The sequence below is a fragment of the Chrysemys picta genome, chromosome 1, assembly GCF_011386835.1.
Source record: "Chrysemys picta bellii isolate R12L10 chromosome 1, ASM1138683v2, whole genome shotgun sequence".
NCBI lineage: Eukaryota > Metazoa > Chordata > Testudines > Emydidae > Chrysemys > Chrysemys picta.
Window position 1 is genome coordinate 126,021,810 of NC_088791.1, and position 24,553 is coordinate 126,046,362.

The following is a 24,553-nucleotide window of genomic DNA, read 5'->3' on the forward strand; positions in this document are numbered from 1 at the left end:
CAATACTTTTGTTTTTAAAAAGTGAAGAGTATTCTTATATCCCGAATCCTTGCTGTTTACTTGGTAGTGTCCCAATATGTTTTCTCACAGACACTAATAATGAGCCAGATCCTCATATGGACTAAACTGATGTTGCCTGGTGGAAGTCAGTGGAGCTGCACTGACTTGGATCAGTTGAGGAACACATCTAATATGTTTAAAGAGTGGCTGCAGTTATAAAAGTTAGTGCAAAATGGCAACATGACCCAGATTGTCCCCTTTACTGACCTCAGTGGAGGGGATCTTTCACAGGCTCATTTTCTCCTGCTTGGCTGGAAGGGGGATGCCACCTGTGCAGCAAAGTCTCCTGCTCCCCCACCCCCCACCATGACGAGGCAAAAGCCCCTCATGTGGGGCTCTACAAAGAGCTCCATGGAGTTATGGGAATAGAGCTGAGGTTAGAAAGTGATGAATCAGATGAATCAGAGGACAGGCCACACTCTACAGTAGCACTTTATTGCTATCATAGGACAAGGACAAGGGAGCATTAAGGAGAGATTATCTTGAAAGAATTGATGCATTCAGAGTTATAGTGCTTCCCCTCCTCCCTCTTCATTCCACTCCCATTTCTTTCTGCCAAGCAGAGCTTTCTTTCCCCTTTCGTCTGCTGACTGCTTGTGGAACAAGATGCACTGTGCCTTTAAGTAGTGTGGTTTTTCAGAAGGCTAATTTCTTGGCTTTGGCATGTGTTGAGGCATGTTTTCAGTTTGGCTGTGTGATTTATACAATCTAAAAGTGCATTCGGTCTAGTGGGGTTTGTAACTATTTTCTGTAAAGAGGTGGAGTTCAACTCTCTGTTATTTAGTTGCACCCAAAAGAATAATCAGCATTTCTAGGATAATTCTCCCCTCCCCTCAACTCCCCCTAAAACGTGGGGAAAATCAAAGGAATTCATATTTTTTTTATTAATTAAAAAGAGATCTTTCTCCAGTGCCAATATTTAATTTAAAAGACCCAGCAAATCTCTAATGAAATAACTGACAGGGCAAATTCTGTTCTGAGTTATGTTCCCATACATTCATCAATATCACTGCTGTGTTCATTTTGTTGTCAGTGTGGTGGCATGCGTGGAACCGAGGGGATAATTTGGCCCAACACTGTTGCCAGCTTGCTTTATTTCATTGTGAGTCTCCTGATATTTGGAGTGTTTATTAAAGCCCCCGCTCCTGGAGTCATGTGAATAATATGAAAATCTCAGCTTGCTTTTTTTTTTATTTTTTTTTTAAATACGTTTCTGGCCCACTTGGTTGTTCAGAAAAGCTCGAAAATGTGACTCAGTTGTACCCGAAAATCTCAAAAGCTAGAAGGCAAATAAAAAGAATCCAATATTTATTATTTTTAAACTAATCTCATGATTTTTTGGGGAGGAGGGGAACCTGACTCAAGATTTTTGAATCCTTGGGATTGGCAATACCATAATAATTAAAATACAGCATTCAAAGTAACATATTCTAGTAAGAATAGATACAATTTAGGATTCTACTTAAATTATTTTTTAAAACTATTTTCCATGCAGGGCCCTGGCACTGGACTGCAACAACAGTGCACACTACCTAGGACTGTCCACGTGTATTGGGAGACTAGTCTCCCTTCAATAAACTCACATAACTGTCATTACTCTATATCAAAGTTGTGGTCTTTTTAAATCCTGGTCCTGCAAGTGACTCATTGTGAACAGACCCCTGCACCCATACCAAGTCCCATTGACTTCATTAGGGTTTTGTGCAAGCTGTGGAATCCACCCACGCATAGTCACTGATTGGGTCCTCCAGGAGGGAAGAATAGGTTTCCAAAGATCAGATCCTGAAGAATGGCTGAGTGGCATTGTTGTGTATAGTAGTTAGCATAGGAGACTGGACTCAAAGGGTCTGTTCCTGCTCTGCTACCATCTCACTGTGTGGTATTGGTCAAGTCATTTAACTTTTAGGCTACAGTCCCATGTGAGTTAAAAAGGGACAGTAATACTTATCTGCTTCACGGCTGTGTGCTAGGATTGAATTAATTCATGTCTGTAAAGTACTTGGGGGGCTTGACTCTATATAAGTGCCTTATTTAAGATTCATTAATTATTCATTATGGAGCCATGGCAACTCCCCTCCCTTTCCTGTGTCACTAGTTGTTTTTGGTGATCTCATCCCAAAAACTTGTGCAATACTTAAGCCTTCAGAAAGTCCCTGCTATTTAAACCCTTTATTCTGAAGTGAGTGGTGTTTAAGGGCTGCTCTTTTAGTAAGAGGTTGCAGAGCAATGGCAGCTTTTATCTCTCAAAGGTTATGCCTATACTTACAGCAGCATATAGTGTAGAGACACTGCACACCCAGCTAGCATGTGTACCTGAGAGGTACGGCTTAGGTGAGTAAAGCGTCCTACACACCTGAATGCCCAGAGAGCTTCTGCGTGGCTCTCTACATGCCAGGCAGTGCCTCCCACCTCTGTGCTGCTATTTTTAGCAGCGTAGTGTCCTGCTGCCGGAGCCTTTCCGCATGGCAGAGAAAGGATCCAGCAGTGAGGAAAGGCTCTGCCAGGGTGGAAGCAGTGGGGAAAGTCCCTGGCAGCAGGGAAAGGCCTGCTGCCAAAGCGTTTGCCCACTGCACGACCCTTTCGCTGCTGCTAGAGCCTTGCAAAGTACATGTGTAGTCCCTGTAGTCTACACACCACTGTTTAAGAGTAGATGCAGCCAAAGTCAGTCAGGGAGCACTGTTGCTCCTCCCCCCTCTCTTAACCATCCCTTCTTTCCTCTTTGCCCCTTACGCCAGGCAGCACTATGCTTTTCCGAACATCATGGCCTAGCAGCCAGTGGTTAGAGTCTGGGGCTGGGAATTTGAACTCGTGTTCTATTCACAAGTCTGCTCTGGCTCACTGTGTGAACTAGGGCTTTCCCCGTATGCTTCATTTTAAATGGGTATAATAAATTTTGCTTAATTCCCAGTGGTTTCAGGCTGAATTAGGACTTGTCTACATGGGGCTGTTAATGAGAAGTAAAGTAGGAGGCCAATTTAAAGCACACTAGCTACTCTGGCTTCACCAGGTAGACAAGCCCTTAGTTCATGCTTATAAAGTGATTGAGCTCTGTGAATGAAAGGTGCAATGTAAGTTCTAAATACCTTTCTGTTGTTATGAATGTAGGCAATCTTCATTGAAAGCAAAGTAGCTTATCTGTAAATCAACATTTGATCAGGTGGAGGCATAGATTCCACGTTAGTGGGAGGGAGAAATTGGGTAAACAAACCCTGCCCACTTCTACGGAACAGAGAAAACTGTAGTGGAAGTAGAAATGATTCTCATCCCTTGTGGTTTGTTTTGTGTGTAACACAGACTTTGAATGTAGTAGTCAAAAGCAGAGGCCAGTTATTGAGACTGTTGGAAAGAAGTGAGTGCAGTTCAGCTATTGATGTGGAATTTGAAGTGACAGAATGAGAGAGCTTTTTTCCTTCTGTTAGCAAGGTTCCAAGGTTTAGTGTGCTGCTTTTTTTTTTTCCCAGTAGCACTTCCTATGGGCAGTTGAAAACATATCACAAGCACTGAGAGTACTCAAGTGAGCAAGTGGAGCATTCAAAGGAAGAAGAGCAATTAAGAGAGGAGTTTAAAAATGATCATTGCATTAAGAGAATTGTTAATATACAGGCATAACCAATGTGTAGTTGCAAGCTTTCCTGTGCTGTCAAGAAAGGAGAAGGAACTAAAATTTCAAGAAAAATTTAATCCACATTTTGTAAAACCTATCAAGTTCACAACAGGTGAGAAGCAGTAAATGTTTCCTCCACAGGACACTAGAAACGAAACAAGACAGAATTACATTAGCACAGATTAACGGGGTTATCAGCTAGTCATTTAATTAAACAGAGTAAATCCTTCCTTAGCTGAACCACCTCACCAGAAAAACTCTCCTTAATACAAATTATGTTCCCCAATTTCCCCCTTTGTTCATCCAGTTAAATTAAATGTCCATCCTATTTGAACAAACAGGGTTCTATTGTATCTGTTTTAGGTCACTGATTTGTATGCTGTAGAAGCTACCTCATTGTTTAGAATACAGTGATATACTGTTGTGTGTGTTTTCCCTTTGCTGCCTTATACATAGTGGATTGTTGTTTGTTTGTTTTGTTTGAGGGGTTTAAACATTTAGAACAGAGTAGAAATAACCAAGTCTCTGTACAAAGGTGGGTTAGATTTAGACCTTTATATTAAAAATGAATTTTTCATATTTCATACATTATGATGCTCATCTCCCATACTTCAAGTTTTTGGGTGGGAGGGGGAGCCAACAGAAAATTAAACCCAGTCTTCACTTGACTGTTAATATTAGCCCAAGATAAAATGTGTTTTTTTTCCCCCTGTGTGATCTGATCAACGCCCCCTCCCGCCCAAACAATATGCAAAGAACTGAGCCAAATTTCAGGCTGTGGGGTGGGGGGGGGGGGAGAGGTAATAAATAAATAAATAAATTCAGATTTTGACAATGCTTACAAATTATTGATTCAGATAAGGCGTCTATGAATTTCAAAATCTGTTTTCACTCCTCTAATTTATATTAATTTGTTATTAAGGACATACATATACTTAGGCGTGGCAGAATTTGAAGGATAATATCTGTTTATTTTTAAGCATTTTTTCTCTTTTTATTGTTTACAGTTGTAGGAAATTATGGGGGGAGCATCAGACAAAGGGCAGGTCATGCAATAATTATTTAATGACCGTAGACATTGAGATTCAAAAAGTTAATGTTTGTAACCATTAAAACACAGATTGTCAACATCGCATGTCAAAATACACAAAGTAAATATCCTTAAATCAAACTCTTAAGTTCTCAAGTAGCATTTTTCTTTCTCCTGTACAATTTGATAAGTATCGATGGAAATATTTTTTCATCAGTTTGCGTGTGTATGGTGAAATTGATGTTTACTGACATTTGCTAATAAAAATCAAATCTTTCCAAGCTTACATATACTCAAAATATATTCACAGATCTAGGCAGCTGACTTTCATATACAAGAAAAACAAATGAAACAAATAATTATAAATGTTCTGTGCAATTTTATCCCACAAGAAGGTCCAAATTCTGATACCGTTATGCTGAATAGTATCTTACTCTGTGAGTAGTCCTTTTGGTTTAAGTTGGGCTGTTTGCTGAGTAATCCGTTACTAATATGAATCTGGCCCCAAGTGTTGTGTAATGCTCACCTGATGCATGTCCAACCTGATGCTATATTACAAGCTATTCTCTTTTTAGAAATCTCGTTACAAAGGTCGGTCAGTACTTAATTGATAAGGAAAACATTTGTGATTTGAAACAGAATCTTGGTGCAACAAGTCAAACATTGGCTAGAATCTTCCACCATCATTTTCATAAATATTACAGGTTTCAGAGTAGCAGCCGTGTTAGTCTGTATCCGCAAAAAGAACAGGAGTACTTGTGGCACCTTATTTGTTAGTCTCTAAGGTGCCACAAGTACTCCTGTTCTTTTTATAAATATTACAGTGTAAGAGAGAGCAGGATGTTCTTCCCTTTGAAGATAACTGAGCTGGGGCTTTTGTTGAGACTAGACGTGCCCCGGATTGTGAAGCTGTTATTTCAATTAAAAAACATTAATAAATCCCAAATAGTTAATCCTCTTGTTCACTCTATTTAACCTCTGAAGTTCCTCAAAATGAAAGCACCAGCTTCTACTTTTTAGTCTGTATTCATTTTTCTTTCTGTTTTTTTAATACTCTCACTCTTGTGGCTTATCAGGCGCTTTCAATTTAAACAGCCTCTGAGGCAAACAGTTGGTTTGTGCCGTGTGTGTGTGAGTGCGCGTATGTGAATGTGTGTGTGTGTGAGTGTCGTAACGTGGCGGGGCATAGGCAGTTATGAAACTTTCCAATAAAGTCTGTGCGTCAGTATTGGTTGGTTGTTGTTTTTTTCCGTTGCCCTCTGATTTCATTTCCAGTTATGAGAGAAGAGAGAGGGCTGGGGGAAAAAAAACTCAAAAAACCAGTTGACTGATGAAAGCAGCAATTCCCATGACAGGTGGAGCATGCAGCATGTTGAATGAGACTCTTCATTTTTGGTGCACCGGGACGGGGGAAGGGGAAATCTTTCCACTTTGGGCAGCTGCTGGTTAAAAGGGGCCCCAGCAAACTGTTAAAGCAGCAGCAAGAAGTTTGGCTTTAATTTTTTAAAAGGACTGGAGAAATTATTAACCACAGTTTATGACGTCACAGTTGATCTGATTAAAGGTTTGTTTTCTTGCTGGCAGAGGTGTGCTCTGTAGAGACTGGTTCTCTCTTCTTTTTTTTTTAAGTTTCTTTTTTGAACAACAAACGGAGAGAACTGCTCGCATTGCTGCTGCTGCTGCTCCAGCTGCGTGTGTGTGTGTGTAAAAAGGATGGTGTATCTGTAGCTGCCACGCACAAACACACATTTGACCATGAGGACTCTTCGCAGGTTGAAGTTCATGAGTTCGCCCAGCCTCAGTGATCTGGGCAAGAGAGAGCAGGCAGCCTTGGATGAGCGGGGGACCCAGCAGCGACGGGCCTGCTCCAATGCTACCTGGAACAGGTAAGGTCTTGCTCAATGCACTTCCTCACCTGGCGCTTCTAAGCTCTCCGACAGCAGCTGGCATGCTTAATTCCACAATTACAATCTCTTTCTCTTTTTCGCAGTCTGGGATAGTTTGTTCCTAACAGTGCTTTATTTCAGGAACGTAACAACACATTGGCTTTTGCATTAATGTATTACATGTAACCAGAGACATGTTTAGTAACAGACAGGAGCAACTCTTTGAGGCTGCTATTAACCTTTCTCTGAATGCTGACAGAAAAATAAGTCTTGCCCTCCTGAAGATGGTTCAACCTATGCTTCATTCTGACAGGCAGGAACTTTTGCAAAGCACCAACATACAAATATGTTCTTATACCTTGCTAGACATTTTAGTTCAAGGTTGATTTGGTTTTGTTTAAAAGTGTGTCTGTGTATATTCTACTTTGATGTGCTTTCTGTATGTTTTGGAAGGGGGAAAAATAATCCATCAGGCTTACTTTTTTCTGTGTATGATTTCTATGTCTATCACTGTTTGTCAAAATAGATAGTGGAACATTTTCAAGTAACTTAGGGGAACATTTTCCAAAGTGAGTGACTTAGGCATTTAAGAGCCTAAGTCCCATTGACTTTAATTGATACATTGACTGCTAGGTGCCTAAGGCACTGATTTAAAAAAGTATTTAGGTGCCTAACTCCCATTAATATCAGGGTGCCTAAACACCTTTAAAAAAGCTGGCCTTAAGTCAATTTTTTGAAAATGGGACTTAGGCGCTTTGGAAAATGTTACTGATAGGTATTTTTAAAAAGCACTGAGATATATTTACAGCAAGAGAGAAATCACTGGAGTGGCCAGGAGAACAAATTTCCTAGTAGGATTGTGCCATTGTGCAAAAAAGATTCCAAGAAACCACATCATCTATCACTATGACTGTGCCATTATTTATTTATTTATTTCGTATAAATTCTTTAAGTACGAGCAGCTTGTTACGCATTATAACAATACAAGACACAACGGAGACACTGTCCCAGCCCTGAGAAGTTTGCAGCTTAAATAATACAAGTATGCACGGGGAGATCCAGATGACGGTGCTAATTCAAGATTTGCCACCCTTACTCGTGTTGAGTAGTACTTCACTTGGCTACTTGTCCCACGGGAATCAGTAAGGCTGCTCGCAGAGTAAAGGCTGCTCGGTGTGAGTCAGGGTGACAGAATAGGGTCCTCAGAACTTTTTCATAATGGTGTGCTGACAGCTTTCACTGGCCGAGATTAGCATTTATGGGCCTCCTGGGAGAAGCAAGTTGTCAGGAGGGATTTGAACGGAGAGGGGGTGGCTGCCTGGCATAGTGGGATAAGGAGGGTTTAGGGGACGGTATGGAAGGGGTCTCATGGTGCTTGCTGCACGAGCACTGAGAAAAGTGCTGCATGAGCACTGTTCACATTCGCTGTCTCTACTGTTGGTGCAAAACACAGTCCAAGAACTGGTCAGATAAGAGCGGGTTATTTATTTATTTTTGAATTTGGAAAAGGTGGGGACAGTTATGATCAATGGGTATTTCCCATCTGTCTGTGGGAGACTTGTTAGATCTTCTGTGCATTTAATTAATCACGCATCACGTATTGTTTAAACCATGCATGTGTGAGCAATCTCTTTACTGGTTTGTGAACTCGGTGACTGACCTTTCCTTTTTGCCACGAGGTCATCTTTCCCTTCACTGTGAATACACTGGCACACTGAACTTCCATAGCACGCATCTTTGAAATCCCTTTGGAGAAGCCAGCGGAGCTGCTGCTTTATAAGACCCACACTGCTTAATTTTGCAAACAGAGTGAGCATCAGTGTATGTGTGCCAATGTGCTTTGAAGTCATGATAAATATTACAAAACTGATTTTTAGAGACTGCAGCCTAAGTGCAGGCTCTGCATTTCATAGTAAATAATTGAAGGCCCTCTCTGCAGCAAAACAAGGGGATAAACGTAGCTCTTTCTTGCAACTTAATGCAGCTCATATCCTGTCTTGGCTTTAAGAATCTCAGTACCTTAGCAGATACTCTACACACTCTGTAAAATTTATCTTCATCATTTCATCTCTGGACAATTGAGGCTTCAATAATGGGTTAGCTATTCATACTTTGAAACAATTATCTGAAATCTGGTTAAGATTTTCAGATGTGACACAAAAAAAGTGCAAGATTTTGAAAAGTGACCCTTGACTTTGGGTGACTCAAAGTTTAGGTGCCCAACCTAACTTTAGGTGCCCAACTTTAAAAAGGGGCCTGATTTTCAGAGTGCAGGTATGCAGCACTCTCTGAAATGCAGGACTCAGGAACTTTTTTAAGGCGTCTCCGGTTGGGCACCTAAGCGTTGGTTCACCCGGAATCACTGGTCACTTTTGAAAACCTTTGCCATGCATGTGTTTTGTTTTGTTTTTGTTTGGTTCCTTGGGTTTGGTTTGGTTGTTTTCTGTAAAACAAAAGTGGCTTGTTAACAAAAACATTTCTAAGTACTGTCCTCAAACATTATCCTTTGGCTTATGTACTGCCTTCCTTATAGGAGAACGATTTCTGCTATTCAATCAGTGTACTATTAAACATTCTTGCTAATCAGGGGAGTGATAAGAAGCACCAGAAATGCCTTCCGTTCTCATCAAGCCAGAATCTATTATGTTTAAATATTAGTTGCCATTTTCCCCTTAATTTTAGCAGCTGTGCTTGGGTGGCGGTTTGTGGGTGTGTGTTTGCAAGAGGCTTTGAGCCTGATTCAGTAAAGCTGATGTGAGGAGGTGTGAAATACAACCCCTCAGAATGCCCCTGCTCCAGCCAAGCCCATTGCTCATGAGAGGATACTCATCCTTCGGGAGGACAGGCAATGACCCTGTCTCTGCCCTGTGTCAGAGTACTGTGGGAGGCCACATTTCATTTTCCCAAGGTTCCCTATAACAGTAGGGGAGATTTGAGAATCTCTGCCCTATAAGCTTTGCCAGTGAAAGCTTTGGAAGAGAGCCACTCAAATCAGTGCTCTCTCTGGTCAGCCTCACCACACACCTTTTTCTGGCTGTGTCACACACTTCTGAGCCCATGCTGCCCCCTCTAGAAGTAGAGTTGTGGCTACTTCATGTGCCAAAATGAGCTGTCCGGCAAAGTTTCCTTCATTAAGTTTTCTGCTTTTCAATGAACCTCAAAAGCAGTGTGTACCGACTCACCAGCCAGCGCATGTTCACTAGCAACTAGAAGCAGCATAATTGAACAATACAACTTCATTAGAGCTCACAAAATTTGCATTAGATTAAAATAATTTAGGTTCCTTTACAGGCATTGTCTTCAACTGCTTATTTGCTGCTGCAGCAGTAAATAGGGCTGAATACTGACTAAACCGATTGGACTGAGAAACCCAAGGTTTATAATCTTTATAATCTGATAGCCAAGGGGGCCCCTCTGAGGGCAAAGGAAATCCAAAGAGAGGTTTTCTTTGACTGAGCTGGCACTGACTGCCTAATCAGTGGTTAATACTGGCTGGGTTCTGCCATGGAAAAGCCTATAGTGAAATGAACATATATTCTCCTTGGTGTTAGGGAAAAAAGGGAAAATGAAGAAGTAGGAGGTAGTGAATAAAATAAGCTAAAATATAAGGAGGAGGAGGAGATGTTTCTTACAATAATGAAATCAACGGTAAATCCAAGATGAGAAACATGATTAGGAACAATCTGAATTAGTTTTTGCAGGAATATAGTATGCATAGTAGCTTGCCATTAAGTAGTGCTCAGTGGAAGGCGCAATGTTTCATCTTGAATTAAAAATCCCTGTCTTTTCAGATTACAGCCGGGCTTTCCTAATGAAAGAAACTTTGAAATGTGTCAAACTGAAAGTACTGAGCTTTCACTTTTGTTAGGACATTTTTCCCTTTCCCACATTGGCTAATTATTCAGAGATACAGTATTTGTATTGATTTAGCTCCTTCTTCCCAGACCTTCTCAATGGGATCCACTTTTGAGAGAGAGTTTGGTTTGAACACAGGAACAAATGGGAGCCAAAACCCCCTTACTTTTACTACTGACTCCGACACTAACTCTTTTTGTTACACTTCAGGGAAGCTACTTAACCCTCTGTGCCTCAATTTCCCTATCTGCAAAAGAGGGATAATAATGTTCTTCTCCCTCACAACTGGGTTTACAGTTGATGCAGTTAATGAATTAATGGTTGTAAAGCACTTTGAAGACTTTGTGTTTTAATACATTTATTTATTTTCATTAAATGTTTGACAAACAACTTAATTTCAGTCTATGGGTGTTTGCAAATTGTTCACTTTGGGAACAATTTTCAGAAGTACCAAAGTGACTTAGATGCTCAGAAGTGATTTAGGCACTTAGAAGTTTAAATTCCCTCGACTTTTAGTGAGATTCACATGGTACAGTTTCTGTTCACTGATTGTTTGACTGGAACTTTTTGAATAGGAGAATTACAAATAGCAATTACCAAATACTTGGGTGTACTCTCACATACCCTTCTTTGCATATTAGTTCAGTATTTATTTACAGACTAGCAATTTCCTAAAAATGTGCACAAACAAAAACACATTTACACACCTTTGTTTGGAAATATCAAGTGAAAAGGATGGTGGTCAAAATGAACAGGTGGTCAAATTTCAAACTAAAGTTAATCAATAGAGCTGGATGAGAAATAGTTTTCCCGTGAATATTTTCAAGAGTTAGACATTTTTTCCTATAATGAATCAGGATGAAAACTCGAAATCTTGAAAATATTCAAAACCTGAAAAATCAGTTTTATTTTGAGGCAATCAAAATGTTTTGTTTTGATAATTTCTATATATTTCATTTTCGGTTTGGCTGTTTTTTCTTTGATTCACTTTTTCCCCCAGACCAATTAGTTTAAATTTTTAAACAAAAAGTTGTGTAATACCAGAAATATCTCAACCTTTTTTCCAGTCAGAAAATTTGGTAAACCTGACCCTGTTGTACAGACAGTTTCACTTGTGATGAATTGGCATTTTTCAACAAAAACATAATTCATAGGAAAAATTCCTGACCAGCTCTTTTTTTTTGAGCCCAGGTTTGCAGTAGTTCCTCAGCTCGACGTACAACTTTTGCCCATTGGAAAGAGAGGTGTTTAATCTTAACTACATCTGGTTTTAAAACAATATGAATTATAGATTTAGGATGATACTTTCAGAATTGCTGAGCACCCATAACACCTATTGAATCAGTGAGCAGCTGTGGGTGCTCAATAACTCTGAGAATAAATCCTGTCCTGTCAGAGAGCCATTCAACAGCCCATGTGCAATGAGTTTGTTTGGTCTCAGGCTAGTTACACAGTGGCCAGGAGTCCATATCTTTTAAAAAAACACCCCTTCTGCCTTGGTGCTAATTACAATGCGGGTTAGGAGCCTCCGCAGAGAATCAAACAGTGAATAGGCTAGAACGATACTCTTAACCTCTTTGGGGTCCCTTTACTTTAAGGCATAGTGTTGGGGAAGCCGACCCTGCTCTTGTTTAATAAGAGATTAGTTCATCCCTAGTTATAGAATACAAAGTGCCATGCCCTTGCCTTTCTGAGGAAATCGATTGGGCAAACAGAAGAACATAGGTGTTCTCCAAGTGTGAGGTGGAACGTCCACTCAGCTGATTTTACCGTTGTTCTTGTGAGTTCATTCTCCCTTTCAGTTAGTGTTCTTTTGGCATTCTACTGCAGTCTGTGGTAACTGTGGGATGTATAAATATGAGAGATCAGTGCAGCCTTTGGCAAGTCTCCCAAACAGGCCAGCATGGGCTTCCTGTCAGAAACATTCCTATCTTCAGCAGCTCACAGCCATGCTGCTTCTTTGCCTTTTGTGATAGGTCTTCACTGCCATGGTGTATTTGAATGTGTTAATTCTCAGGAAATGCTTGATTAGTCTTTTGTTTTGGATACAAATAATTTTAAATTGTCACAAGAGCTTATCTTGAAAAAGTGACAGGTGGACAGCTTTGGAGAGCCATGTTACACTATCTTTACATTTCAGAGTAGCAGCCGTGTTAGTCTGTATCCGCTGTATTATGCTCTAATAAATTTGTTAGTCTCTAAGGTGCCACAAGTACTCCTGTTCTTCTTTTTATCTTTACATTCACCTTTGTTCAAGTTTCATTTCTTATAGTACAGTATCTTTTTACACATGCATATACTTTTGTGTGTAGGTCAGCTTCAGATTGTGTTTTTTATATTCTAACAAAGGCTAGGGCATTAGGGGAAATATTTGTATTTTCAGCATAGAATGTAATCTCCAAACTACAGGGAAACCAGTAACAAGTACATTTCTGTCTTGTTACTTGCATGCTTACCTGCATTGCATATCCACCCATTAAACCCAACAAGTAATCTAGATTTGGTGTTCTCCAGCCTTTTCATTCATTTTGTGTGACGATGTCTATACTATAGGTGCTACAGTAGCACAGCTACAGCTCTGTAGCTAAGCCTCTGTAGCACCGTAGGAAGAGGTTTTTCTGTCACAGTAGGTAATCTGCCTCTCCAGATGGTAGTGGTTAAGTTGATGGAAACATTGTCAGCCTTGCATGTCTATTTCAGGGGTTAGGTCAGCATAATTGTGGTGCGCAGGAGTGTGAATTTTTCACACCCTGAGTTCCATAGCTATGTCGATATAACTTCTTAAGTATAGACTTGTCCTAAGAAAGAGCCCCGCTTACTGACCTACCTTTTTTCTCAACCCTCTCTCCCATCTCCCACTTCTGGATTCACAAACTGTTTGATTCTGCAGATACAGGAAGGGCTCTTTAAACCATTGGTGGCTCATCATGACTCACAGTTTGAGGAAACAGTGACTTAGGCTAATTAGTCTGGTACTTCACAGAAGCCAGCTAGCAGTTGAAGAGAGATAGAACGCAGTCCTCCTACTGTACCCAGATTACGCTACCACACTAATTTACAGAGCTCCACATATAACACTGGGAGGCTTTGAGTTCTTGCTGCAGTTATGAAAAACAAGCTGCTTGCTGCCGATTCAGCCCTGTCATGAAAATAGCTTAAGCTTTTTAGGGACTCAGGATGTCTACTGCTCTACTGCAGTCTTGACTTGGACACGTTACAAATTTCTACTCTTCTCTTAGGTAACTGGAAATCTCAATCCTCCGATCCCCTAATACCCCCCACAGTTCTGGACACATTACTGGTCCTCTATTCCAGGGGTTGGCAATCTTTCAGAAGTGGTGTGCTGAGTCTTCATTTATTCACTCTAATTTAAGGTTTCGCGTGCCAGTAATACATTTTAACGTTTTTAGAAGGTCTCTTTCTATAAGTCTATAATATATAACTAAACTATTGTTGTATGTAAAGTAAATAAGGTTTTTAAAATGTTTAAGAAACTTAATTTAAAATTAAATTAAAATACAGAGCCCCCCAGACTGGTGGCCAGGACCCGGGCAGTGTGAGTGCCACTGAAAATCAGCTCATGTGCCGTTTTTGGTACGCGTGCCATAGGTTGCCTATCCCTGCTATATTCTTTGCCCTCTGCCCACATCCAGCAGTCCTCTGGGGTGGGAATCCAGCCCTCCATCCCAGCTGTCATGGCATAGGAGTGTCAGGTGGGGGACTGGATGAAGAGAAGTTCACCCAATGAATCGTCTGTCTTTTCAGAAGCAGGAGAGAGCAGGGAGCAGGGGAGACATGAGATCAAATGGCTATGCAGAGGGAGTGCAGATCTCCTTTAACTAGTCATGGCCCAACCACAACTGGAGGAGCCAATTCAGACTTCCCAGCTCCTGCTCTTCTTGTGATGTGGATACCTTTGTCCATTACGAACTGAACTGAGATCATCAACTTATGTCACATAGGTCACCAAACGCCTATCAGATGGTAAAGACTTGGTCATTACCAGCCTGGATTTTATTCATACTGATGATAGACTGTGTGTGTGCATTTGTGTGTGTGTGTGTGTGTGTGTGTGTGTGTGTGTGAGTGAGTGAGTGTGAAGCTGAAGTAAATTGCAATGGTTAGTGGAGCTACTCTGATTTATACCAGCTGAGGAACTGTCCCATCAATCCATACGTATGTGCAGTCTTTCTGAAACTCTGCAACCTCCTGAAGGGTAAGCATAGGTGCCAACTCTGTGGGTGCTCTGGGGCTGGAGCACCCATGAAAAAAAAATAGTGGGTGTTCAGCACCCACCAGCCACCCGCTGATCAGCTGTTCGGTGGGCCCTGCCAATCAACTCCTCCCTCATCCCCCCAGCACCTCCTTCCCACCACCGATCAGCTGTTCGGCGGTAGGCGAGAGGCGCTGGGGGGAGGAGGAGAAGTGGGAGCGGGAAGAGGCGGAGGAGGGCGTACTTGGGAGAAGGGGTGGAGTGGGGCGGGGCCACGGGGCCCAGGGAAAGCTGAAAGTCGGCGCCTGTGAGTGTAAGTAAATGATTAGATTTTTTTATTTAATTTGTGTGCTGCTCAGATACACCCACTCGCATGTGTGCGTGCGCATATACAGTAACTCCTCACTTAAAGTCGTCCCGGTTAACATTGTTTCGTTATTAGGTTGCTGATCTATTAGAGAACATACTCATTTAAAGTCGCGCAATGTTCCGTTTTATAAGATTGTTTGGCTTGCCCCATTCGGCCCGCCTGGCACTCCTGCTGGGGAGCAGGGTCGGGGCGCGGAGGCTTACCCAACTCCACCCACCTGGTATTCCAGCCAGGGAGTGAGCAAGCCCCCGACCCAGTGCCCATGCCCAACCCCGCTCCCCGGCTGGAACGCTGGGCCGGCAGAGCAGGGCAAGCCCCCATGTCCTGACTCCGCTCCCCGGCAGGAGCGCCAGGCAGATGGAGCGGGGCACGCCCCCGCGCCCCGACCCCACTACACCCCTGCCTCAACCAAGCTTCACAGTCATCATTAGGGAGTCCCGTATTAAATTGTTTAAAATTATTTAAAACTTATACTGTATATGTATATAATGTCTTTTCTCTGGCAAAAGTTTTTCCCCTGGAACCTAGCCTCCCCCAATTTACATTAATTCTTATGGGGAAATTGGATTCGCTTAACATCGTTTCACTTAAAGTAGCATTTTTCAGGAACCAAACTACAACGTTAAGCGAGGAGTTACTGTACTCACACACACAACACGCCTTTCTTACGCACCATTCTCCCACTACATGACGCATGACGCCACTTTGAAGTTAAAGGGAATTGCTCGTATTCTGAAGGAGAAGAATCAGTCCATGAGCAGTTGTTATGTATGAGGGAGAAGAAGCCATATCTTTGTACCTCTACACTTAGAGTGCATCAGTAGACTAAAACTGTTTTGAACTTGTACATTCAGTAGTATAAACAAGTGGGTTCTCATCTGGGCTGAAGGTCACAACATTATTCAGCATTGGGGAGTTTATCTGTACCCAGCAAGTGCACAGATGGTTCAAGAAACAGATGGATTTTGTTGTATTTTTTGGGACTGCGGTTTGGTTTCTTACTCTGCTTTGCTCTTGTAAATATTTTATTTACAGTCCCAAAATATTATATAGATCTAAGTTTAGTGCATTGAAAGACATGATAATGGCTTAAAAAAGTACCAAAAATGAAAATTATGTGTAGCATTTTGTACTATCCTATGGATAATAACATTTGTCATTGGCTTGTGAGGAGGGCCGTCATGTTGCGAGGATGAGATAGCAGACAGTCATGAGGATCATTAGCTAGAACCAAAGAGGATCTTATGTGCCATTGTGCCAGTGGCTCATGGGCCTGTCTGGCTTTGTATGTATCCCATTATCAAACTTCTGATGCATGCGGTTTGCCTGTATTTTGTATTCTTAATAAATTTCATATTGTTGCTAAAAGCATAACCAATTGCTTGACAACACTTGCAGTGTAAGTGACCAAATAACCAACCATAGCCAAATTTATTGTGTAAAATCAAAGCAGAATTATACAGAAAGAAATGAGTTAATAGCACACCAATCCTTCTGAGAAGCTTGTTTCTTGCAGCATGCAGTTCACCTTACGCAGAAGGTGTGCTTTGAAATATGTATTCAAAACCACCTCCTTTATACCAGACCTGTTTACAAGTTAGAGGTCTTTCTGTGTACATTACTGAGTTCTAACCCACCAATTTGTACTAGTCCAGTACTTTTCTTATCTCTTGTTTTCTTCCTGGTACTATCAGCTTGTGACAGTACCTCCCAAGCTTGTACCAGTGCAGAACATTCACATATCTTGTCTTTGTATTTTGTATTTTCCAGTGCCAAAGCTGACTTCAGCTTTGCAGGGTATTGTGGGATACATATCTCTTGATATAAGTAAACAGATTTGTGGAAAAATTATACTACCATTCAGTTAGTGCAGTGGTTCTCAAACTTTTGTACTGGTGACCCCTTTCACATAGCAAGCCTCTGAGTGTGACCCCCCCCCTTATAAATTAAAAACACTTTTTTATATATTTAACGCCATTATAAATGCTGGAGGCAAAGCGGGGTTTGGGGTGGAGGCTGACAGCTCACGACCCCCATGTAATAACCTCACGACCCCTTGAGGGGTCCCGACCCCCAGTTTGAGAACCCCCGAGTTAGCGTAACTTTCAGACATCTGTATATGCAGTGTAGTTGTAGCTGTGTCAGTCCCAGGATATTAAAGAGACAAGGTGGGTGAGATAAGATATTAATTGGACCAACTTCAGTTGGTGAGAAAGACAAACTTTCAAGCCACACAGAAGTCTTCCTCAGTTCTGGGAAAGGTACTTAGGCTATATCTAGACTGGCACTTTTGTCGCTAAAGCTTTTGTCACTCAGGAGTGTGAAAAAACACCCCCCTGAATGACAAAACTTTGAGTGATGAAAAGCGCCGGTGTGGCTAGCGCCCCTCGGGGGTGGTTTTATTTTGTCGATAAAGAGCAGCCACACATCGTGACTTACAGTGGTGCGGCTGCAGTGGCACAGCCGCGCCATTGTAAGGTGCGCTGTGTAGATAGACATAGCCTTAGAGTGTCACTGCTAAATACAAGATGGACCAGATGGTTTATCCTAATTAGTTAGCAGATACTCTAATATTGCCCAAGTGAAACATAAGTGGTGCATAGTCCTTGTGCTACTCTTACACAGACTGAACTTTACTGTAATGACAATAAGTACTGATACTTAGCAGAGAGCGGCTACACAGGAAACCTTACAGTGATGCAGCTGTGCCGCTGTAAGATCCGTAGTGTAGACATAGCCTTAGTCATTTAGGAGCCTACGGGCTAGAAATTGACTGTCATAGCTAAAGCGGAATAACTACTGCTCTCTAGGCATGTTGGTATAACTCCCTTGTGGGGACACAGTATTCTGGAATAAAAGTGACTTTGTTCCAGAATAATTACTCCTCCTTCAGTTATTTGGCTATAACTATGATGGTCATTTCCCTGTGTAGACAAGTCCTAAATCTCGTCGTAGTCACTGAATGCCCAAAATGAAATAAAGGGAATCCAATTCCAGGTAGTTCAGGCTGCTTCCATCATTCTAATCCTCTGCGGGGGAAATCAGCCAGTAGTAGCATGTGCAAATAATAGGAACATTGAGGTTTTGTGGATACCTGCTTTATACAGTCACTTTCATACTCAGAGCACTTCACAAACAGCTACTCAGTCTACAGATAATAGCCCAGCTTAGGAGTGGCCTCCATGCAGTCACTCAGAGGCAAACAAAAATCTTCTCCCTTGAGCCACTGCACAGGGTAGATGTCCCTGTGCTCCCTGCATTCTGGCACTGTTCACTTTTGCTTCCTGCCAGGAAGCAGGACTATAAAAAAGGGGTCAGACCCCCACCAAGCTCACAGAGCAAAGCCAGTGTACTCCAGGGGGAGCAATCTGCTCCATTTGATGGATAGAGCAGGTTGTATTCTCTTTAGTGCAAGGACGAGTCCTGGCAGACTGTCTCTGGTACTCCTCCTGGGGTGGAGGAGGGGCATGTAGAGAGTCTTGCTCCATTTGAGAGAGCGCCCTCTGTGGAGTAATAGACCTGTTGAGAGTCTGGCTAGTAAACCCTCCCCCTCATTCAGAAAGGATCTCCAGAGAGAGAGGGAGAGCTGTAGCAGATATTTTAGTCATTTCACTCTACGAGAGGATGTCAGGGAACATTCCAAAGTACATTTCCGAACCAGAAGAGCGTGTAGAGAGTGCTGGTTTTATTCACTACATTAATTGCACCTCACATATTACTCCTAATATTAAATGTGGCCACGTCGCTTCACTATGTACTAGGGACATTTAGCTGCCAATTTTCCAATGATTGTAAATTGAGTGTGTCTGTTCAAGCCAGCCAAGATCAACTGTATTGGATTATTAATGTGTACGTGTGAGGAGAATTCAAACAAGGGGTATTTAACATCTTGAAAATGCCATCAAATGAATAGCAGAGGGAGAGAAAGGGTGATGTTTTCTGTTTTGGTCTGTTTATGCATCTCTGCACGGCTAGATCATATGCTCACTATCCCGAACACATCATTTTTATTTTTATTTCCCCCTGCTGATAAGGCCAGAGATGTTTAGCTGTAGGTCTTTTCACTGTTAAACACTGTGGCTGTCTTTCTACTATGAAAATGAACCAGGGTTTGAGAGTGGTTGCCAAATCTCCTTCCTCCCAGTGCTTCACCCTCAGCCTGCACTCAAAGTGTTTGTCTTGTGGTGGATCTGACTTCTACACAGGGTCAGCCATGCTTAATACTTATTAGTAGACCCCTAACAAATTCGCGGCCATGAAAAACGCATCACAGACCATGAAATCTGGTCTCCTGCTGTGAAGTCTGGTCTTTTGTGTGCTTTTACCCCATATTATACAGATTTAATGGGGGAGACCAGCATTTCTCAAATTAGGGGTTCTGACCCAAAGGGGAATTGCAGAAGGGTCACAAGGTTATTTTAGGGGGGGGGTCTGATATTGCCACTCTTACTTCTACCCTAACTTCACAGCTGGGCAACCAGAGAGCGGCGGCTGTTGGCCGGGCACCCAGCTCCGAAGACAGCGCCCCGCCAGCAGAAGCACAGAAGTAAGGGTAGCAATACCATACCATCCCACCCTTACTTCTGCACTGCTGCTTTCAGAGCTGGGCGGCCGGACAGTGGCAGCTGCTGACTGGGGGCCCAGCTGCACAGGCAGCAGCACAGAAGTAAAGGTGGCAATACCATACCATGCCATCCTTACCGCTGTGCTGCCGCTGGTGACTTTCTGCAGAGCTGGGTTCCCAGCCAGCAGCCACCGCTCAGTTCTGAAGGCAGTGCTGCCACCAGCAGCAGCACAGAAGTAAGGGTAGCAGTACTGCAACCCCACCCTACAATAACCTTGCAACCCCCTCACAACTCCTTTTTTGGGTCAGGACCCCTATAATTACAACACCGTGAAATTTCAGATTTAAATAGCTGAAATCATGACATTTATGATTTTTAAAATCCTATAACCGTGAAATTGACCAAAATGGTCTGTGAATTTGGTAGGGCCCTACCCATTAGAGCAAAACATCTGAGATATTATCTAGACTTTCTCCAGTAGTACGTGTATCTCTCTCCACTTGCTAAAACAGGTGTTGAACTCTGTTGGCCCAGTACACACCAGTAGAGTAACTGTTTTCAACACTAATTTGGGGGGAAAGAAGAAATCCCCAAAACCCGATTTTGATGTCTGCTGTCAAACATGGCTCATTTTTCTGATGCAGAAGCAGCTGTCACTGGAGCCTTTTAAACCATGTAAAGGAACCAAGCACAATTTTAAAGCAGGTAGCCGTTTTTTTTCTCCACATAGTATAAACTGTAAACTGAGTTATTACTTACAGGACTGGATGGTAATTATGCCTTTCTAAGGAGGTGGTGTCAAACATGGTTCTAACTCTGGAACAATAGTGTGGATGTGTAAAAGTATTATTGAACCCATCTGAAAATCCAGACAGGGACGGCAAGCTGTATGGGCTCATGGTGCCCGGGCTCCAGCAAATTCAGGGCCCAGGGGGCCTGGCTCCACCAATGTTCGGGTCTCTTCCCCGGCCCCACTTGCTGCCCCCACACACCTCCCCCGAGTGTCCCTGCCTGCCCTCGGCAGCGGGCAGCTGGCCCCTGCAGCTGCGCGCTGCACTCCCTTGCCAGCCGCTGCTTCTGCTGGCTATAAGGGAGTGGCGCCGGGGGCAGGCTGAGGTGGCTGCTGCGCCTGTGAGGGAGGAGGTGAGGAGGTGCATGGCAGCCCTCCCCCCTTCCCCCCCCCCCCCCCGTAGGTGACTCTGAGTCGACTCCGAGGAGGGAGGGCTTATTCTGGTTGGACCTGGGGAGCTTGGATGAGTGTCATGCCAGGGGGACTGGGGAGGGCCCCCTTCCCCTCCCCTCCACTCCCCTGGAGTTTGCTGCCGCCAGCAGGGAGAGGGCTGGGGGGAGGAGTCCTCTATGCCCCCCTGCCCCAGCCCCAGGGCAGCCTTCCTGCTGCACCCCAAACTCCTCATCCTTGGCCCAGCCCCATGCCCTGAGCCCCCTCCCGCACTCCAACCCTCTGTCCCATTCCAAAGCCTGTATCCAGCACCCCAAACACCCTCCCACACCCCCTCCTGCAGCCCAACCCCCTGTCCCAGCCCAAAGCCTGCACCCAGCACCCAAACTCCCTCCTAGAGCCTGCACCCTAATCCCCCTGCTTCACCCAAACTCCCTCCCAGAGCCCACACCCTGCACCCCAACACCCTGTCCCAGCCCAGAGCCTGCACCCAGCATCCAAACTCCATCCCAGAGCTCAAACCCCTCCCGCACCCAAACTCCCTCCCAGAGCCTTAACCGTGGGGGCGGGGGAGGGGAGGGGAGGGACACGGACTTGGACCCATTCTGGGCAACACCAAAAATTATATAAACCTGCCTCCCATGTGTCCAGATGAGCTTTACTGCTAGTTTGTATCGGGTTTTTGATGTTTAAATTTCTCTCATAGGAACTTTATGAGTATAGCCCACATCCAGCCCTGCTTCACAAGGCAACGAGCCTCCTTGTTTACTAGCTTGTCAAATACAAACTAGCACACTTAGGATAGGCAGATTTGGTCCAAACTTTACATGCTAGAACTCAGAAACTTGTCATTTTTCGATTGTACCAGCGACACTATAGTGTGACCTAAAGGAAAATCCGCTGCAGAGTTCTAAAAAACAATGCTTGCTAAGTCAGTGGTCAAACCAGAAACACAGGGTGGAGGTGTGTGTGTGTGGTTGTTTTCAGTTTTCTAAAATCTTTTCCATCAGATATTCTAAGGGTGAAATTCAACTCGGTGACCCACGGTGATGGTCTGTTAGTACCACTGTGGATCTCTATTGCTATTGCAGAAATGTCAGTGGGAGAGATGCACTCTGCAGCTTAGGGAGGAAAATTCAGCCCTGCGTTTTCAGACGAGCTGTGAGGCTTTTAGCCTGGTGCAAAATCAAACAGGAAGAGCTTCACTTTGTAGTTAGTGATTCCTCTTTTGCTTGGTAGGGTTAAGAGGGAAGAAAAGTGAAACAGTGATAATTTTGAAGAGCCTGTTCCATAATGACAATAATCATGTGCTCTTATAATAATACTCAGCTCTTACATCCACTGATCTTAAAGCACTTTATGGAAGTGGGCAAGTATTACCCCCACTCTAAATATGAGGAAACTGGGGCCCAGAAGCTAGCCAACGTTACACAGTGGTAGATCCAGAAATAGAACCCAGCTCTTGTGACTCACAGTTAAATGGCCTATCTACTGGGCCAGAATACTTCTCAAAGGCGAAGTGTGCTTCTAAAATCCTTCCTTTTTCCTCCCTGCAAAGGGAACTAAGCTGTTCAGACATGTTTGTTTCTGTCAGGGTAACACTAATGTATATGCATATTTTTCTGTCTGGGGTGGAAGTGATTACTCTCGGTGTATTTTTCATTTTTAAAGATAAACTGAGACAGTTGCAGTTGAATTTAAAACCCTGGAGCTATGTCAATTTACATCAGTTGAGAATTTTATATTTCTTTACTTGTTACTTTCATTATTAAAAATGAAATAATTGTAATAATCTCATTAACATTTTGCCATTAATCCTATTTGTTCATATTGTGCATTTGTATCCATCTGGAGAATTAAACTAACCAAGTCACTTTCATTTTTATTCAGCCTTTAGTTTAATTTAACCAACCGAGTCACTTCCAGTTTGTGGCTCTCTTGCTGTAGCACAGTGCTGCCATGTTTGGGTTGCAAAATTCAAATATAGTTGGAAGAAGATGAAACTGTCCAGATTGTGTGCAGGAAACTTCCTCCTGCTCTTGTGCAGCGGCACAAAGGCTATCTACAATAGCATTCCCTGTGTTTCCCAGCCTCTAGGTAGGGCAGGGACTGTTTACTTCTGCTCTTCCCCATCCCCAGGAGTAGGATCCCCAAAAGAGGACAGGGAATGGTGGGGATGAATCAGTCTCATAATCCCCCTCTCCCATGACTCCCCTTCACCCGAATCAATGCGTAAAGCAGGGCTGGGGTGTTTCGGGGGGGGAAGCAATTTTCTCTCTAGGATGGAGCATATGGTACACACACCCTTGTTGTGCAGAGATTCCCCAGAAGAGAGGCACAGTTTCCCCAGTGTTCCTCCTGGGGTAAAGCTGTTTGGGGCAGAGATGTAAAAGCCACAGACTGGACGGACATACGTTTATTGTTTTAACCAGAATATTTTCATGAGAGAAGAGCTGCATTTTTCTCCGTGTTAAACTGATAAGGAGAGCCTTCTGTGACAGCGCAAACGGTCACCTTAGTAAGAATGACTCTATTAGGGAAAATGGTGTCAAAGGGTTGTGGAATCATGTGGCAAAACAACAGGAGGAGTAGCTGATAGATATAAAGTCCATCTACATTTTGAGCTGGAGGTATAATGCCCAGCTCAGGAGGGCATATTTGTGCTAGCTCCGATCTAGCAGTGTGCTAGAAATAGAAGTGTAGCTGCAGTGGTGTGAGTAACAGGAGGCCCACATACAATCCTGTCTGAGACACTAGGTATGTACTCAAGTGGCTAGCCCCTCCCACTGCTTGTGCTGCCATGGTTACACTCTATTTTTAGTGCGCTAGCTCAATCAGAGCTAGCACAGGTTTGTCTACCCAAGCTGGAAATTACAGCTCCAGCTCGAAGGGTAGACATACATTTGAGTTACCTTTTCAGCTTTGTCCTCAGAAACAAATTCTTTAAATTGTGTTGCACGCCTGATCGCATCAGACTCAATCTGAACCCTTAATGTATTTCAGGACTGTATTGGACTCTGATCCTTATTCATCTGAGGGCAGATCTACACGTAAATGAAGGTGCTCAACACTGACAGGAGAGAGCTGACCCGTCAGCAGAGTTAATCCATCTCCATGAGAGGTGGTAGCTGTGTTGGCGGGAGAAGCACTCCTGTTGACATAGCACTGTCTATACCGGGGGTTAGGTCGGTGTAACTATGTTGCTCCAAGGTATGAGTTTTTCACACCCCTAAGCGATGTAGTTATACCAAAGTAATTCTGTAGGATAGACCTGCCCTGAGTAACCCTTACATGTGGAGTCCTCTTAAAGTCAGTGGGACTCCTAAGCATCACTAGTGGGAGTAAGAGCTGCCAGATAAGGCCCATAGTGTTTTGCAAATTTTCAGATCAGCCCTTCAGATTTGGGCAGTCATGAAAATTATGATAGGTGGCAGCCTTAAGCAGTGTGAATTAATGTTAAGTACTCACTTACACTTCTAGACAGAGCTTAATGAATTTGGAGGTTTCTGCTTTGTGCGCAGTCGATGTTGATCACAGCAGAAACACACAGGCAACACTGACGGTCTCTATACAGCCTTTGCGTACAAGAGAAGTACAAGTGGAATTCAAAGTGGGTGCTGAGAAGGGAGTATACCTGTACCTGGTTCATCACTACCTCTGTTGATGGCTAACTTTCATAAACATTAAATATCACCTAATTTTTTCAGCTGGTTTTCCTCTACCTAGGGCAGGAGCATAAATCTTGGAAGGGGAGGGGAAGGGAGTAGCAATGAATTGGTCTGTGTTACTG

The 24,553-nt window shown here is 43.1% G+C and overlaps 1 protein-coding gene across 25 annotated transcripts in view; it reads left to right on the forward strand.

Annotated features, from left to right (window-relative positions):
• Window positions 1–24,553, forward strand: part of PRR5 (proline rich 5) — a 146,287-nt gene that overhangs the window by 60,122 nt on the left and 61,612 nt on the right. For 13 of the 25 annotated variants that reach the window (XM_042848103.2, XM_042847993.2, XM_065583876.1 and 10 more), the window contains one exon: window positions 6,467–6,580. In XM_042848103.2, coding sequence (XP_042704037.1) covers window positions 6,477–6,580 — 104 coding nt within the window. In that variant the 5' untranslated portion in view covers window positions 6,467–6,476. Of the gene's footprint in view, window positions 1–6,323; window positions 6,581–24,553 lie in introns of all 25 variants that reach the window. The other 12 variants (XM_042848052.2, XM_008179753.4, XM_065583776.1 and 9 more) reach the window with 1 other exon arrangement.